The 14,753-nt window shown below is 34.5% G+C and overlaps 1 protein-coding gene across 6 annotated transcripts in view; it reads left to right on the plus strand.

The window, feature by feature from the left end:
* The window catches only part of FNDC3A (fibronectin type III domain containing 3A), a 190,754-nt gene that overhangs the window by 81,505 nt on the left and 94,496 nt on the right, over positions 1-14,753 (plus strand). For 2 of the 6 annotated variants that reach the window (XM_074304747.1, XM_074304746.1), the window contains exons 3-4: positions 152-169; positions 535-610. The exons of 1 other annotated variant lie outside the window; for it this stretch is intronic. In XM_074304747.1, coding sequence (XP_074160848.1) covers positions 152-169; positions 535-610 — 94 coding nt within the window. Of the gene's footprint in view, positions 1-151; positions 170-534; positions 611-13,194; positions 13,274-14,753 lie in introns of those variants that run through there. 3 more of the 6 variants (XM_074304749.1, XM_074304748.1, XM_074304751.1) reach the window with 2 other exon arrangements.

Raw genomic sequence — 14,753 nt, forward strand, 5'->3', positions numbered from 1 at the left:
TGTTAATGGAATGCATGCATGTACTAAATGTGAATTATATTATCAGTTATTGTAGTGTTTTCTTTGTAATGCAATTAAAATATGTATATTTGTTTATCAGTATACTAAATAGCCCCCAATTGCTTTTTTTGTCTCTTCCTTTTGCTGTCAGCTGTCCCTTTTCACAAATGTAAGTATAATGCTTCTTTCTCTTAATCCATTTCTGTATATTGTAATAGTTGTCTGAGTGAGGGCTTACTGTAAAGAACATAAGTTTTGTCATTACTATTTATTACTTAGCTTTCTTTTTTATTTACTTCTGCATTCTTGACTATGTTTAGAGTAGTTAAGGTTGCTGAAAGATTTTTTTTTAAGTATTTGTGTACTTTTAACAAATTTGGATTACCAGTATATATGTTTCTCTTGTCACCCATGTTATAATATTTCATAGGAAGAAATGCATTTTCTGATAGCTAGAAAACAGCACATTTTGAAATGCTTTTCTTCTGTCATTGTTTTAGTTAATACTTTACCCCTTCCCCCACTTATTTTAAGGTTATTCTGGTGCAAGTTAACCCAGGGGAAGCTTTTACGATAAGAAGAGAAGATGGACACATTCAGTGCATTACAGGTAAGATCGGTAATTCTGAGACTAAAGAATCATTTCATCCAAATATAACTTATAATCGAGTTCTTCAAAAACTGGTGGGAAGGTGTGATGGGGAGAGGAGAAGAGAGAACAGAAGGAAAAAAAGTGTGTGTGTGCGTGCACACATCTCAAATAATGTAGGTATATACTAGTGAAAAAAATCATATAAAATTACTATTTTGAAATCCTTAACTGAGAGTTTAATGGCTCTTTCCTTTCAAATAAAGCTATCATTCATTTTTTGTCACTGCTACCTGTATCACTATTTTTATATTACTTTTGTTTCACTTGATCATCCTATAATATATCATTTTCATTATCATTGATTGCATTTAAATAACAGTTTAGCTTTGGATAATAGATTCAGGGGCTGTTCTTTCCTGTTTTCTGATTCCAAGACTATTGTGCCACCTAGCTGCCCTACTTAGCTTACAATAAGAGAAAAAGTATATAAAATGTAATCTTAGAGGGGAAGGCATTAAAAAATCCTGATTGGGAGTGGGAGGACCTCCTGCTGAAAGCAAAGTTGATTGTTGAAGGAAGTTAGGAGAGCTAAGAGGCAGATGAGGAAGAGAAAGGACTCTCCAGGTATGGGGAAACAGAGCTCTTAATGCCTTCCTTGAAGATTATCTCCCAAGCACTTTCTATATCTTGTATGAATCTAGTTATTTATATATTATCTCTCTCACTAGATTTAAAACTCCTTTAAGACAGGGTTTATTTTTAATAAAACAATATCTTGGACTGTTGTTCAATAGGCCAGAGAAACATTGGTGAAAAGCAATAGCTAGTTGCAGTAGATCTACTCAACCTATAGGATTCAAGGAAGAAAAGAAGTGGGGAGCTAGTATCAAACAAAGTTTTCCTAGAGTTTATGCTAGCTTGAGAATCTAGCCCTATAAATTCTTTACTCTCAAGTTCAATTTCCATCACTAATATCCCTTCAGTTTTTTCTCCTGATGTGCAAACTCTTGACACTATTTTCCAAATAATGTCTTAAACAGTGGAAATACATGTACAGAACTGTGATAATCCTTGCTTTCAAAGAACTAAAGAAATGTGCATTCCCAATGTTTTATAATTTAAGGAAAGGTAGGGAATCATTCAGGATAAAGATGGGTTTTCAAAGATTTGTTTTTGGTGAAATATTGAGAACACTTCCCCATAGAAAAATGATTAATATAGTTTGATTAGGTTCTTAAATATTATTAGCATGTTATATAATGGGTTAAGCATCCTTTTATGTGCTGAACTAAAAAAACTAAAAATACGTTTTGTGTCATGAATTCCATTGGCAATCTGATGAGGCTTATGGATATCTTCTAAGAATAATGTTTTCAAATGCACAAAATAAAATATATAGGATTACAAAGAAAAGTAATGATATTGAAATAGTGTCTGGAGTCAGAAATACTATAAACACATATGATTTACTGGTACATTAAATAACTATAGCAATTTCCAAGTAATGATGGCTCTAAACACTATTTTGAGATTTCTTTAACAACTGTAAGGTGATAAAAAATATGATTTCTGATGGTAATATTTGTAGGTACTGCTAATGTGGATGATTTGTTGCCTTCATCTATAATTGAAGAAAAGGCTAAATTGCAGCAAATTAGTCATGTAATTTTTTCCTCATTCAACTTGAAGGATTTCCTGAAACCTATCCATAGATGTTGGGCTAAGAATTTCTGCCCTCAATAATATTACTGAATAGTACATTCTAAATACAGGTCTCACTTTTTTTCCCCCCAACTCGGATTTACATAATACTTAAATGAAAAACTAAAATTATGCTCTTAGTACTCCAAAAGCTTTTGACAGAAAGTCTTGCTCCCTTAACGGGAAACTGGAATGGTTTGTCATTTCCTTCCCCAGCTCATTTTACAAATGAGGAAACTAAGGCAAATAAGATTACGTGATTTGCCCACACAGCTACAAATATTTGAGACTGGATTGTGTTTTATTTACCTTGATGATAATATATTTTACACATTAGTTGAAGGACATGTATCTCCTAAAATGCCCATAATTAATGCACTAAATTAAAGAAGGTTGTTGAGTTTGCCATTATTTAATAGTTAGTTTTTTGGAGGAAAAAGGAGTTAGATAAACAAGTCATTCAGGTCTCTGATATAGGAAGAAGAATTTTTAAAATAACTGCTTTAAAATGTTTAATTAATAGCTTTTATTTGAACTATTATTAGAAATATCAAAATTGTGAGAAATTTTTAAGAAACAGTGAAGAATAGTTTTTATAAAACTTTCAAAAGTGGGTTGAAATACATGACCTCTGACTCGGGTCCCTTAGATTCTACATTCTATCCTATAATCATCCTACAGTACATTAATTGAAGTTGACCTACTTCAAATCAAAATCATTTTCTAAAAATTTGATTTAATAACTATAGTGTATTACAGAGCTAGGTATTAGAATTGAAAGGTTGATATAAAATATGATAAAGTAAAGGCATAGACCAAGTTTGTTCTTCTTGATCTGAATTCTTTTCTGAAAGATAACTTTTTAAAAAACTATCAAGCAATTACTTAATCAGATTTAGAGCTAGAGATCATAAATTTGAGCACGTAGTAGAATAACAGATATAAAAACCTAACTAAATGGAAAATTGAGAAGAGCAAACTCTTTCCTTATTCTAATCCTGAGTCTCTACCTTAAAAATTTTATCTATTTCTGCTTCACATATGAATCTTAAACTCTAGCTAACTTACTATTCACTGTATCTTTAACATATTCTTGGATTTCCCCCATTTTGCTATTAACTTAGGTATAGCATTGGTCCTTGTGGTCTTGTATATCTAAATTCTACTTTCACAAAACAGTTTATATTCCAACTCTTTCCTAGACCATCTGAAAATGATCTCTGTCTTCTCAAGTTCTGTGTAAATGGTTATAAGCTCTACAGTAAATAGACTTATGAAACTATAATCTTAGCAAAGCGAATATTTCTAATAGCTCAGGTCAAACTTCTGTTCGGCATTCTTTGGGCCTACTAGCCATGTTCTCTTTTAAATCTTTCCCTGGGATTCTACTCACTGTAGTAGGGGCATTGCCCCAGATGTTTTCACATTACATGGAAAACTATAGAAAGCTGTATTTTTAAAGTTGGGTTTAATGATCCTATACTTGTTTTTACGCTTTCTTTTTGAGATGTGAAGTGCCCTGATAGTATATAAGAGATGTGCTGTGAGAATTATTATAGTCTTTTTTTGATTGGCCCTAGCACAATGATAAGCATATAATAGATATCCAATAGATGTTTTTTAAAATAAAGTATTATATCAAGAACTATGCTGTCTTCATAGAAATCTTTTATGTCTTAAAAATTGTACTATTAAACTTGATTTTTTTTTAAGGCAGAAGTTCAGAGCAAGTAGGAAACAGAAGCAAACAGAAGCAGTGCTAAATGGTGCAGAGCATTAGACCTAAAGGCTTTGCACTGAGGCTCAAACAATAGCTGTGTGATCCTAGGCAAATCACCTAACCACTCAGCCTCAGTTTCCTTATATGTAAAATAGGGATAACTTGTGAAGATATTCTTAAAATCTTTTGCAAACTTTAAAGTGCTGCATAATTGCTATCATCATTAGTATTAATATTATCAAATAGGGTAGTCCTGAGAACTCCTACATAAAAATAGTTATCATCTAGTTTTTGACTGAACTATGCTAGAAGATTTAGTTGGGACTGTAAAATGAAAGAAAGTGAAACTACTATTTGAATATATATGCATTCAGCATATATTCTTGATAAAATATTGGGATTGTTTTGAGATTACAGGGTAAAGGAAAGAAAAGAAAATAGTATTTCCTAATAGTGTTCCTGGTGCCTGATTTAGGCCTTGTCCTCAGGTGTCCTTCCAGAATAATGGAACGTATTTATTCATATTTGAATTTTAAGGTGTTTAGATATGATAATTGAAATCATGGAAGCCAATGAGATCACCAAGCAAAAGACTATAGTGAGAAAAGAGAAGAGGTCTCAGGACAGAGCTTGGGAAACCACCCATAGTTAGCACATATAACCTTGATTCAGAGCCAGCAAAAGAAACTAAGAGGCAAGAGACATAAGAGAGAATCTTATCATGAAAACTTTCACTCATAGGTCCTAGTTCAGCTCTCTGGGGCCAAACAAAATGAGTCTGAAATTGCTTTTTCATATGACAATCTTTCAGGCCCTATAAAGGGGTATGTGATAATGTTTTACCACATTAAACTCTCTGCTATTCCCCATGTCATTTCTTCTGAAAACTAAACATTCCAAGTTCCTTCCACAGCTTTAAGGATATAATTAAAGAAGTCTTCTATAACACAACTGTCAGACATTCAGATGGTAACACCCTCCAAGGCATGCAACCAGATTAAAATAAAATTTTACAAAATAAAATAAAACTAGAATATTGTTGCTGCTATTGTTCCATCATTTCAATCATATATGATTTTTCTTGAACTCCCATTTTGGGTTTTCTTGGCAGAGATACTAAAATTGTTAACTATTTCCTTCTCTAATTCATTTTACATATAAGCAAACTGAGGCAGATAGTGGAGTGACTTGCCCAGCATAACTTTCTGAGTCCATATTTAGATGTCAGGTCTTCCTGGCTTCAGGCCTGGGACTTTATCCACTATGCCACCTAACTGCCTCCACTAGAAAATCAATTATGTTAATATGTGGTTTTCTAAGTTGGTATCTTGCCAAAGGGATCCTTATGTAAGGTTAGTAACCCCCAATTCTATTTTAATTTGGCATACATTGCTCCCTACCATATATTTATAAATCTCTTCTCCATTAAACAATGTTTTTAAAAGTTGAGGTCTGAAGCCAGACAGATTTAAGAAGAGAATGAAATTGAAAGTTAGTGGAGGCATCAGTTGTTAAATTATTGAATAATATAAAGTGTGGATGGACCAGGAGAGGGTTTTTGAAGCTGGGAGGAAACATGAGCATCTTTGTAAGAAATAGTGAAGCAGCCAGTGATGGAGAGAGATTGAAAATTAGGAATGATATGGAGTTGATAGAGAAAGGTTATCATTTGTGTATGTACAGAATTTTCCTTGGCAAGCAAGAGATCTGCCCCTTCTTATGAAGCAGAAGCAAAGCAGAAAATAGTGGCAGAAGGCATCTGAATGATACTAGATGAAGAGGAGGGGAGAAAAGGGAGATCTCTCAGATTGCCTCCTTTTTCTTTTTTTCAATGAACTGTGATGTAAGGATATTTTTTTTAACTCCAGATGTTCCTTATTAAATGTAATTTTTATTGTATTATGGTCTAAAAGGTTGTATTTAATATTTCTGTTCAAGTACATGGGTTATTTTTGTGAAGGTGTCATATATAGTTCAGAAGAGGTATATTCCTTTATATTTCCATTTAATATTCTACAGAGGTCTAATATATCAAACTTGGCTAAAGTCTATTCATCTCCTTAATTTCCTTCTTATTTTTGTATGGTTGATTTATCTAGATTTGAGACGGGTACTTTAAGAACCCCACTAATATAGTTTAATTGCCCATTCCCTCATGTGACACATTTAAGTTTTCCCTCAAAGAATTTTTATGTCATGTCATTTGGTACATATTTTTTTGTTTATTTTGTTTATTGGGATTAAATGATTTGGCCAAGTATTAAGTGTCAAGTATTTGAGGCCAGATTTGAAACTCTGACTCCAAGGCTGGGTTCAATTTTTCCATCTGAGTGTTCCCATATATTTTCAGTATCATTATTAATTTCTATAATATCTTTTATCAAATTCATTCTTCAGTTAAATTTTAAATTATGTCTATTTTCACTTTTGCTTTGTCTGGATGCAAGGCTTAGTTCAAGTTGAGAGCAAGGGAAGCTATAGAATGTTTCAGGAGAGAAGAAAAAGTTTGAAAAAGTCATTGTCTCATAAGTATGAGAATGAATCTACATTAGGGAGATAGAGAAAGATTGTAAATTAGTGAGATGCATAAGGATTAACTTGCTGTGATGAAAACACAGTTGAAATTGTGTAATATACATTTGTAGATTCAGTCAACAGTTTTATGATGGTGGAAAACCTCGATTTTGTTGGCAAGAGAGAATTATAAGGAAGTAAGATTAAGGAAGCAGAAGAATGAGGAACTCATGGCAAAAATAGAGCATAGAATTAAATTGTTGCTCCAAGGAGACAAGATGGAGAAACGAGAGGCATGTAATAATTCTGGCCTGGAAAAGAACTTTGGGGTGGATGACTTGGAGGTCATGGTGAGGACAAAAAACAAAGTTAGAGGATACAAAGTAGAAGAAGTAGTAGAATAAAAAAATAGATTGTGATAAGATAAAGGAATTTCAGATTCACAGACATGGAAAATGTCTTACTTATGAATAATAATAGGATCAAAGGTATGTTTATCTCTTTGTATGTAGCTGAATTGAGATTGAAAATAAATCATGGCAAATATGTAATTTAAGAAAGTGGATAGTTAGAATTTGGAGAAATATCAGTATATATTTTGGAAATCTAGTATGAAATCAGCAATAAAGTTTCATCTCAGGCCATCAGATTAGAAAGTTGACAAAAGAAATATGACAAATATTAGGAGATTATGAGAAAATGAGCTATGAATTGGTCTAGTTTGAAGTTAGGCCCAACATTACTAAGTATGCTTGTGTGTGTGTGTGTGTGTGTGTGTGTGTGTGTGTGTGTGTGTGTGTGTGTGTGTGTGTGTGTGTGTGTGTGTGTGTGTGTGTGTGTGTGTGTGTTTCAAACCAGAAATATCACTACATAGAGATACTGCTAAGAGATATCCCTAAGTAGTGGAAGAAAGCAGAAGGGGACCCACATACGTGTGTGTGTGTGTGTGTGTGTGTGTGTGTGTAGACACACAAGTATTAACACTAACTCTTTGGCAATGTTTTGAGAACTAAAAAGTTGCCTACTTATTGGAGATTGACTGAACAAATTATAGAATGTGAAAGGAATGGAATATTATCATGCTGTAACAAAAGGTAAAAAGGATAATTTCAGAAAAATTAACAAAAACCTGAATTCATACAGAGTGAAAAGGGCAAAATTAGGAAGAACAATTATGACATAAAGAAAGCAACTTTGAAAGATTTCCAAATAATTAGTGTAATGACTGATTCTAGTATACTGAAGGTGAAACATTACTCACTCTGTAGAGTGGTAATGAATTGCAGAATGAGACAGGTATTTCTGAAATTGACCATTGTGGGAATTTGTTTTGCCTAAAGCCTTTCTAAAAAGTTATTATTCATCTGAGAGAGGAAAGAAAAAGTAAATGTGCATTAATCTGAAAAGATAATAAATTAGAGGAGAAAACAAGGTATATAAATTTTCTAGTGATAACAAATAAGTTAAGGCCAGATAACAGTGTAAATGATTATTAATCAGTAATCTATAGGTTCTTAAAGTGTGTGATACATGGATCCCCTTTCAAAAGATCTGTGAGGTAGAAATATTTTCATAATAGATGTTACTTACCTTTTAAAATACTTAATCTTTTTTTAACCACATATCTATAGGTGACTGAAATTTCTTTATATACAGTTTCAACTAAAATAACATATTGCAACATAACCTTTTAATTCAACCAAAACTCCTCAGAAGTTCTCAGTGTAATCTCTAAATTGTCAATTCAAATGGCCTTTTATCAGTTCTCATTCTTCTTAACCTCTTTATGCCCTTGCCATAGTTGATCATTTTCTTTGCAATAATAATAGCTAAAATTTATATAGTGCCTTTTATGTACCGGACACACTTTACAGTTATTATCTCATTTGATTCTCACAATGACCCTGGAAGGAAGGTCACCACCATTTTAAAGACGAAGAAAGTGAGGCAAGCAAATGATTTGCCCCTTCCTTTTCTTGATAACTCTTTTCTCTTTCTAAAGTTTAAAACCCCATCTTTAAGAAAAAACTTTTTCTGATCCCCCTTCACTTCCTTGAGTAAATGATTATCTCCAATTTATACTGCAAATATCTTGTTTTTATATTATTAATTGCATAATTACCCTGTGAACTCCTTGATAGGAGAGATTGGCTTTTCCCCTTTTTTTGTATCCTCATTATTCAACGCAGTGTCTGTCTGGCATATTGACTAACTGACCAAATAGATTGAACACAGAAGCATGTTAAAGAAATTTATTTTTAAAACATGTCAGTGTCACACCAAATAGTTTTTATTTTAGAAAATTGATATTTTTTTCAATAAAAATTTGTTTTCTTAACATGTAATAGATTTATCATTTTAAGTGAGTTAATAATTTAAAGTTTTATTTTAGTTTCTAATATGTTAAATGTCGAAAGGTTATCTCCACAAACAAAAACTTTTGTGAGGAGTGGTCCTGAGACCAAAAATTTTGAGAATCAATGTATTGATCATCCTTTTTGTTTTTGTTTGTTTGTTTTGTTTTATTTTGTTTTGGAGTAAAAGTGTTTATTTTTAACAATTACATGTAAAGATATTTTTCAGCATTCATTTTATAAGATTTTGAGTTCCATATTTTTCTCCCTCTCTTCCTTCCTCCCCAAGGCAGCAAGCAATCTGACATGGGTTATACATGTGCAGTCATGGAAACATTTCCACATTCGTCATATTGCAAAAGAAGAAACAGACCAACAGGGAAACCCAACAAAAAGAGTGAAAATAATATGCTTCAATCTGCATTCAGACTCCACAGTGTTCTCTCTTGATGTAGCTAGCATTTTCTATCATAAATCTTGGAATTGTCTTGGATCATTGTATTGCTGAGAAGAGCTAAATCAATCATAGTTGATTATAGCATAGTTTGTTACTCTTACTGTGTACAATAGTCTGGTGGTTCCGCTCGCTTCACTCAGCCTCAATTCATGTAAGTCTAAATCCTCCTGCTCATTATTTTTTATTGCACAATAGTATTCTATTATATTCATAAATCAAAACTTATTCAGCCATTTCCCTGTTGATGGGCATTTTATCAATATCTAATTCTTTGCTACCACAAAAAGCTTCTATAAATTTTTTTGTTAAACTATTCTTAATACGTAAGAAACATCATAAGGGGTGTGTGTGTATGTGTGTGCGCGTGCGTGTACACAAAAAATAAGTTTCTTGTTCTAGATAGTGTGCTACTTAAATATTTAGATTAGCCATATTTTGTAATTAGAAGTCAGATAAAGTGAAACTATTCTTTCAGATTTCTTCTTGTTGAGAAAACATCAATTATAGTAGAGAAACTAAGAAAGCAAGTTTTGAAATATGTAAAAATATTCTCTTTGTGTAATTGAATTGTAATTGATTATTTATATAAATGCAGCCTATTATAGATTAAATGAATGAAGATGACTCATTGTGAATACATTTTACAGTAGTTGAAGCTAAAGACTATTGAATATTACTTTTTTAGAGATTGTATTATATTTAATACTTTTAGGTGTCCATAGCCATAATAAATTGAAAAGATATGTAAGTTAGAGCAAGTCATTAATACTTCACTTTAAAATAGATTAAATAGCAACACTTTCATTCTGTTATTAAAAAGTCAATAATCTAAGCTTTATTAGTCCTTTTTTTTGTTAAATGACAAAATCTTGATAAATAATATTTGGCTATGAGGTATAGAGGAGTTGAAAGAAGATTTAAGTTCTTAAGCACAAAAATATTGATCCAAAATTTGCTTTGCTTATTTTTATGCATTTTCCTAAACTTGTTTCATTCTGATGTTTTTGTTGGTCAGTGTTCAGAAAATTGTAAGTGTCATGTCTATTTTTGCAAAGCCCTTTAGAACTGGCTTATTTGGGAATACATAAATTTATCCCAAGTATCTTCCTGCCTTCTAAAGAGCTATATCTATTTTGAGAAATAGCTGGCACTCCCAATATTTTCACAGGGAAGCAAGGTCATCTAGTTCCTTCCCTGATTCTACTGATTTTAATGAATGTCAGCCTCTTTTTGTTTTGGTACTACCTATAATTATAAAGATTTAATAGGGAAAAATGTTTATTGACATTTTATTTGTAGTTGGAATAACCCCACTCTAATCTACCTTTTATACTGTAGCCTAATCGCAGTATTTAAAGATTGGAAGGGACCTCACTCAATTGATATTCTTAGGCAGATCTGCTCATATTACCTTACTCTTTTCCTCTTGCAAATCTTAAGTGGGTTGCTTTTGTTTCTAGAATAAAATGTAAATTCCTCAACCTAGAATTTAAAATCCTCCAAAATGTGGTCCTTCTAATCTTATTTTATATTATTCCTCTTATGCTACAAAACTGCCCATCTCCATAGGAGAATGTCTCCATTCTCAAAAAAAAAAACCAAACCTCTTTTGATCAAACTACCTTCCCATATCTCTCCTTCTTGAGAAGTCTACCTTTTGGGGAAGCTAGGTGGCGCAGTGAATAGAGCACCTGCCTTGAATTCAGGAGGACCCAAGTTCAAATCTGGTCTCAGACACTTAACACTTCCTAGCTGTGTGACCCTGGACAAGTCACTTAACCCCAGCCTCAGAAGAAGAAAAAAAAAGAGAAGTCCACCAAGTCCACCTTTAAGTGGTACTTCTACTTCCTCTACCTCATCAGTCAAGCAAAATTACTCTGCAAAATCCTCTAACCTCTAATAATTAATAGCTGTTTCTCTAACTTATTCTTCTTGTCCTGTCTGCAACTTTTTATACTGTTGCTCAATCTATTCTTGACACTTCCTTATCTGGTCCTCCTCCTTCTCTTTCTGTATTGCTGGATCTTCATCTAAGTCATGCCTGCTGATGCCTTTGCCTGAAACTTCTATTTAGCTTTTTCTACAATAGTTTGCTTTGGTGATCATATCAGCCCCCGTGAATTCAATAATTGACTTTATGCTGATGGTTTTAATCATCTTTCCCTAACCTCTAGACTCACATCTCCAACTGTTGAGGTTGGGAAAGAGGAGACCCCAAAAGTTTGGGTCCCAGACCAGTGTTGCAAGGTGTTTCAAAAGAATTGGTAGGTTTGAACCCATCTCCTAATCCAGTTGCACCATTACAAAGAAGACTGAATTGTAAGGGAATTCAGCCACAGAGAAACAGAAACAAAGAGATAGCTTTATCCAGCTTTCAATTATAGCTATGCTAATTTTATGGCTTGTAAATAAGGTGTGGTCTCCGAATTTGGTTCTCTTGACCAGATTATTACTGACAAGTTTACCAGTCCTCAGTAAATTGAGGAGTGATCTCTTAATCAGGCAGATTAGGTTTGGGAGTTTCCTGAGATCAGTAGCTCTCTGACTAAGGAGTGGTCAAAATCAGACAGATTGGGCATGGACGTTTCCCAAACTAGAAGATTTAGAACTACTGATTTATTATTAGAACAGAAGCTCCCCAATTTCCCTAGAAGCTATATCATATTATTTCCCCCCCTCAAGCAGTTTGTACCCTAAATTCATTTGGGACAAAGGAAAGGGAAAGGAATGGACCTTCTTTATGCTGATAAGGGGCAGAGAACAGTCTCTGCCCATTGGGGTCCAGAATAAGGAGGGGAAACTAGATAGTGGCGGCATTATTCAGAGGGGTTCTGGGTATCAGAATCAGTTAGCCGGTGATATTCAGGGTGAACAAATAGTTGGAAGTTCGTAACTTGGAGTCTGGAGGAAACAAATCTCACAAGTAGGTTAAAAATGCAAGGGCCAAATATGAGCAAAAAGAATCTTTAGAAGTAAAGTTAGTAGGGACAATAGCCAGGAACTCCACCTAGACAAAAGCGGGGAGGTGAGGGAACGGAGATGAGGCTATCATGAGGCTGTTAAATTCCCTTTTGATGGGGGGGGAAGAGGGGTCATTTTCTGTCTTGCTCTGGCACTCTGGTCTTCCCTTCCCCTCCCCCTCATAGGGTAATGGGGATTGAAGGGAAACTTGAGAACTGTTTGGAGACCTTCCTCCTGCCCTGCCAGTTTGGTGACCTGTTACTTACTCCTTTCCTATTATTCCCTTCTCCCTTGTTGGGTCGTGATTAAATGGGGAAGTTGAGGACCCAGTTTTTCCTTCTTAGACCTCCAGGTGAACTTTTTGTGCTTCTCTCAAAGCCCTCCCAGATTCCCTCTGAAATCTGGGAGGAAGGAGACTCCTCTGTCTGGACCAAGGAATCCCTGGGTGAGCCACTCATGCCGTCCCAGCCTTCGTGGCCTAATCCCTATACTATCTCCACTCAGATCCCAGGGGACACCATGGTTTTCCACTTTAGGTTTTAAAGATGCTTTCCTTTGTATACCATAGCATAAAGACTCAATTTCTTTTTGTCCCTGAAGGGGCAAATCCAGGGGAACATAACTCCTCCCATCAATTCATTTGGACTGTGTGGTATCTTGATCTGCAGCCCCAACCCAGAAGTTTTTCTGACTGTAGCCATACAAACCCTTATCTTCCATCCTCTTTTCACTCCTCCCTCCTCCCCTGTGCAGGGCTAAGAAGTTTCTTTGTTTAAAGGCCCAGTCTTATCAGTTTAAAAACCTGAAAGCTATAAACTAATCTCTTGTCTGGCCTTAGCTCCTTAAAATGAAAGGTGGGCCCAAATTTGGTATCTGAGGTATTCTACTGCATTACTCCTACCAAGCTCAGAATATTTTTGCCCTCGCAGAGTTTTAGAATTGGGGAAAAGAATGAAAGTGAACACAGACTCCAGGTATGTTTTTCATATTTTGCATGCTCATGAAGTTATATGCAAAGGGCAATTTTTCCAGGAGAAAGTTCTATTAAATATGCAAAGGGAAACAGGCTTGCAGATTCAGTTGCCCATGCTGCTCCCTCTGACCATGGCACCTTTACTTTCCCAGCATCCTTCCTCCTTCTGGGTGGTTTCAAATATCCTCAGGCCAGCTTCTAATCCCAGCCTAGCTCTTTGCAGAATAACTCTGCAAAGAGTGACTATGACCCAGCCTTCACTCTTCAAATAACTCAAAAGGTGGCCGAGGCACTTGAGCTTTGCTCCAAGTATTTTCTCTCCAACTCTCTGGGTGTCATTCTGTGGGCTCCTGCCAGTGGGGAGTTAACTTCTTAGTTTTAGTCAGGCTTGGAACCTCTGTGGGCAGTTGGGGCATTCAGGATTGTTGGGTGTGCCCTCAGCACAACTGTCTGTTAGACATCTTGAACTGTATGTCCTGTACATATCTTAAATGCAACATGTCCCAAAATGACTTCTTTCTCTTTCCCCAAAACTCTTCTGAACCTCATCCAAATTTCTGCATTACTGTTGAGGCTGCCACCATGCTCCCAGCTTTCATCCTGGATGACACTTTCAACTTCTTACTCTCTCTCACATCACTCCCTGTATCCAAACAGTTGCTAAGTCTTGTCATTTCCATTTTCATCACTTTTCTCTTATAAGCCACTTTCTCTCTTTTATCCGCTACCTGGGTACAGGACACCTAGATAATTGCAATAGCTTCCTACCACATAGAGAATAATGTGGTTACAGTTTATCCTCCACTTAGCTGTCTTAAAGTGCAGGTCTAACCATGTGGTGTTTCTATTTAAATAATCTCTATGGCTTCCTATTATTTGATCCTTGAAATCAAATATAAAACCCCCAGTTTGGCATTCAAAGCCCTTCGTAACCTGACCCTCTTCTACCTTTTCAGCCTTCTCATACCTATGTTCCTTACATAAGACATTCCATCTCCTGACTGGACATTTTCACTGACTGTCCTCTATGCCTTCCTTATGGAATTATTTCCAGTTTACCCTGTATGCATCTTGTTTGTACATAGTTATTTGTATGTTATTGTTTTTTGCCTTTATTTGTATCCCTCAAATTTTACACATGCCTGGCATATATATATAATAGATACTAAATTGACTTTTTGACTTAAATGATTGGTCCTTCATTCCATCTGTGACTTAATTAATGAGTAAAATCTTTCCCATTGTAAATCAGAACTGTTATTTAGATTCCTATCAATATGATAAATCTACTATATTGTATGTAGGCTTCTTTTACTCCTTTAGTTTCTGGAGATTTGTATTTCTTTGGGCTTCTCATTATTTGAACAATCAATTTTTATATGCTCATACATGGTCCTTGAAATAATATCTTTTATGTTTTAATGCCATAGAAGTATTCTTTGTTTTTTTTTTGCCCTCTTCAGGTCCCCATTATGTTTAAT

This window comes from Sminthopsis crassicaudata, chromosome 3 (genome assembly GCF_048593235.1).
Source record: "Sminthopsis crassicaudata isolate SCR6 chromosome 3, ASM4859323v1, whole genome shotgun sequence".
In the NCBI taxonomy this organism is placed as follows: Eukaryota; Metazoa; Chordata; class Mammalia; order Dasyuromorphia; family Dasyuridae; genus Sminthopsis; species Sminthopsis crassicaudata.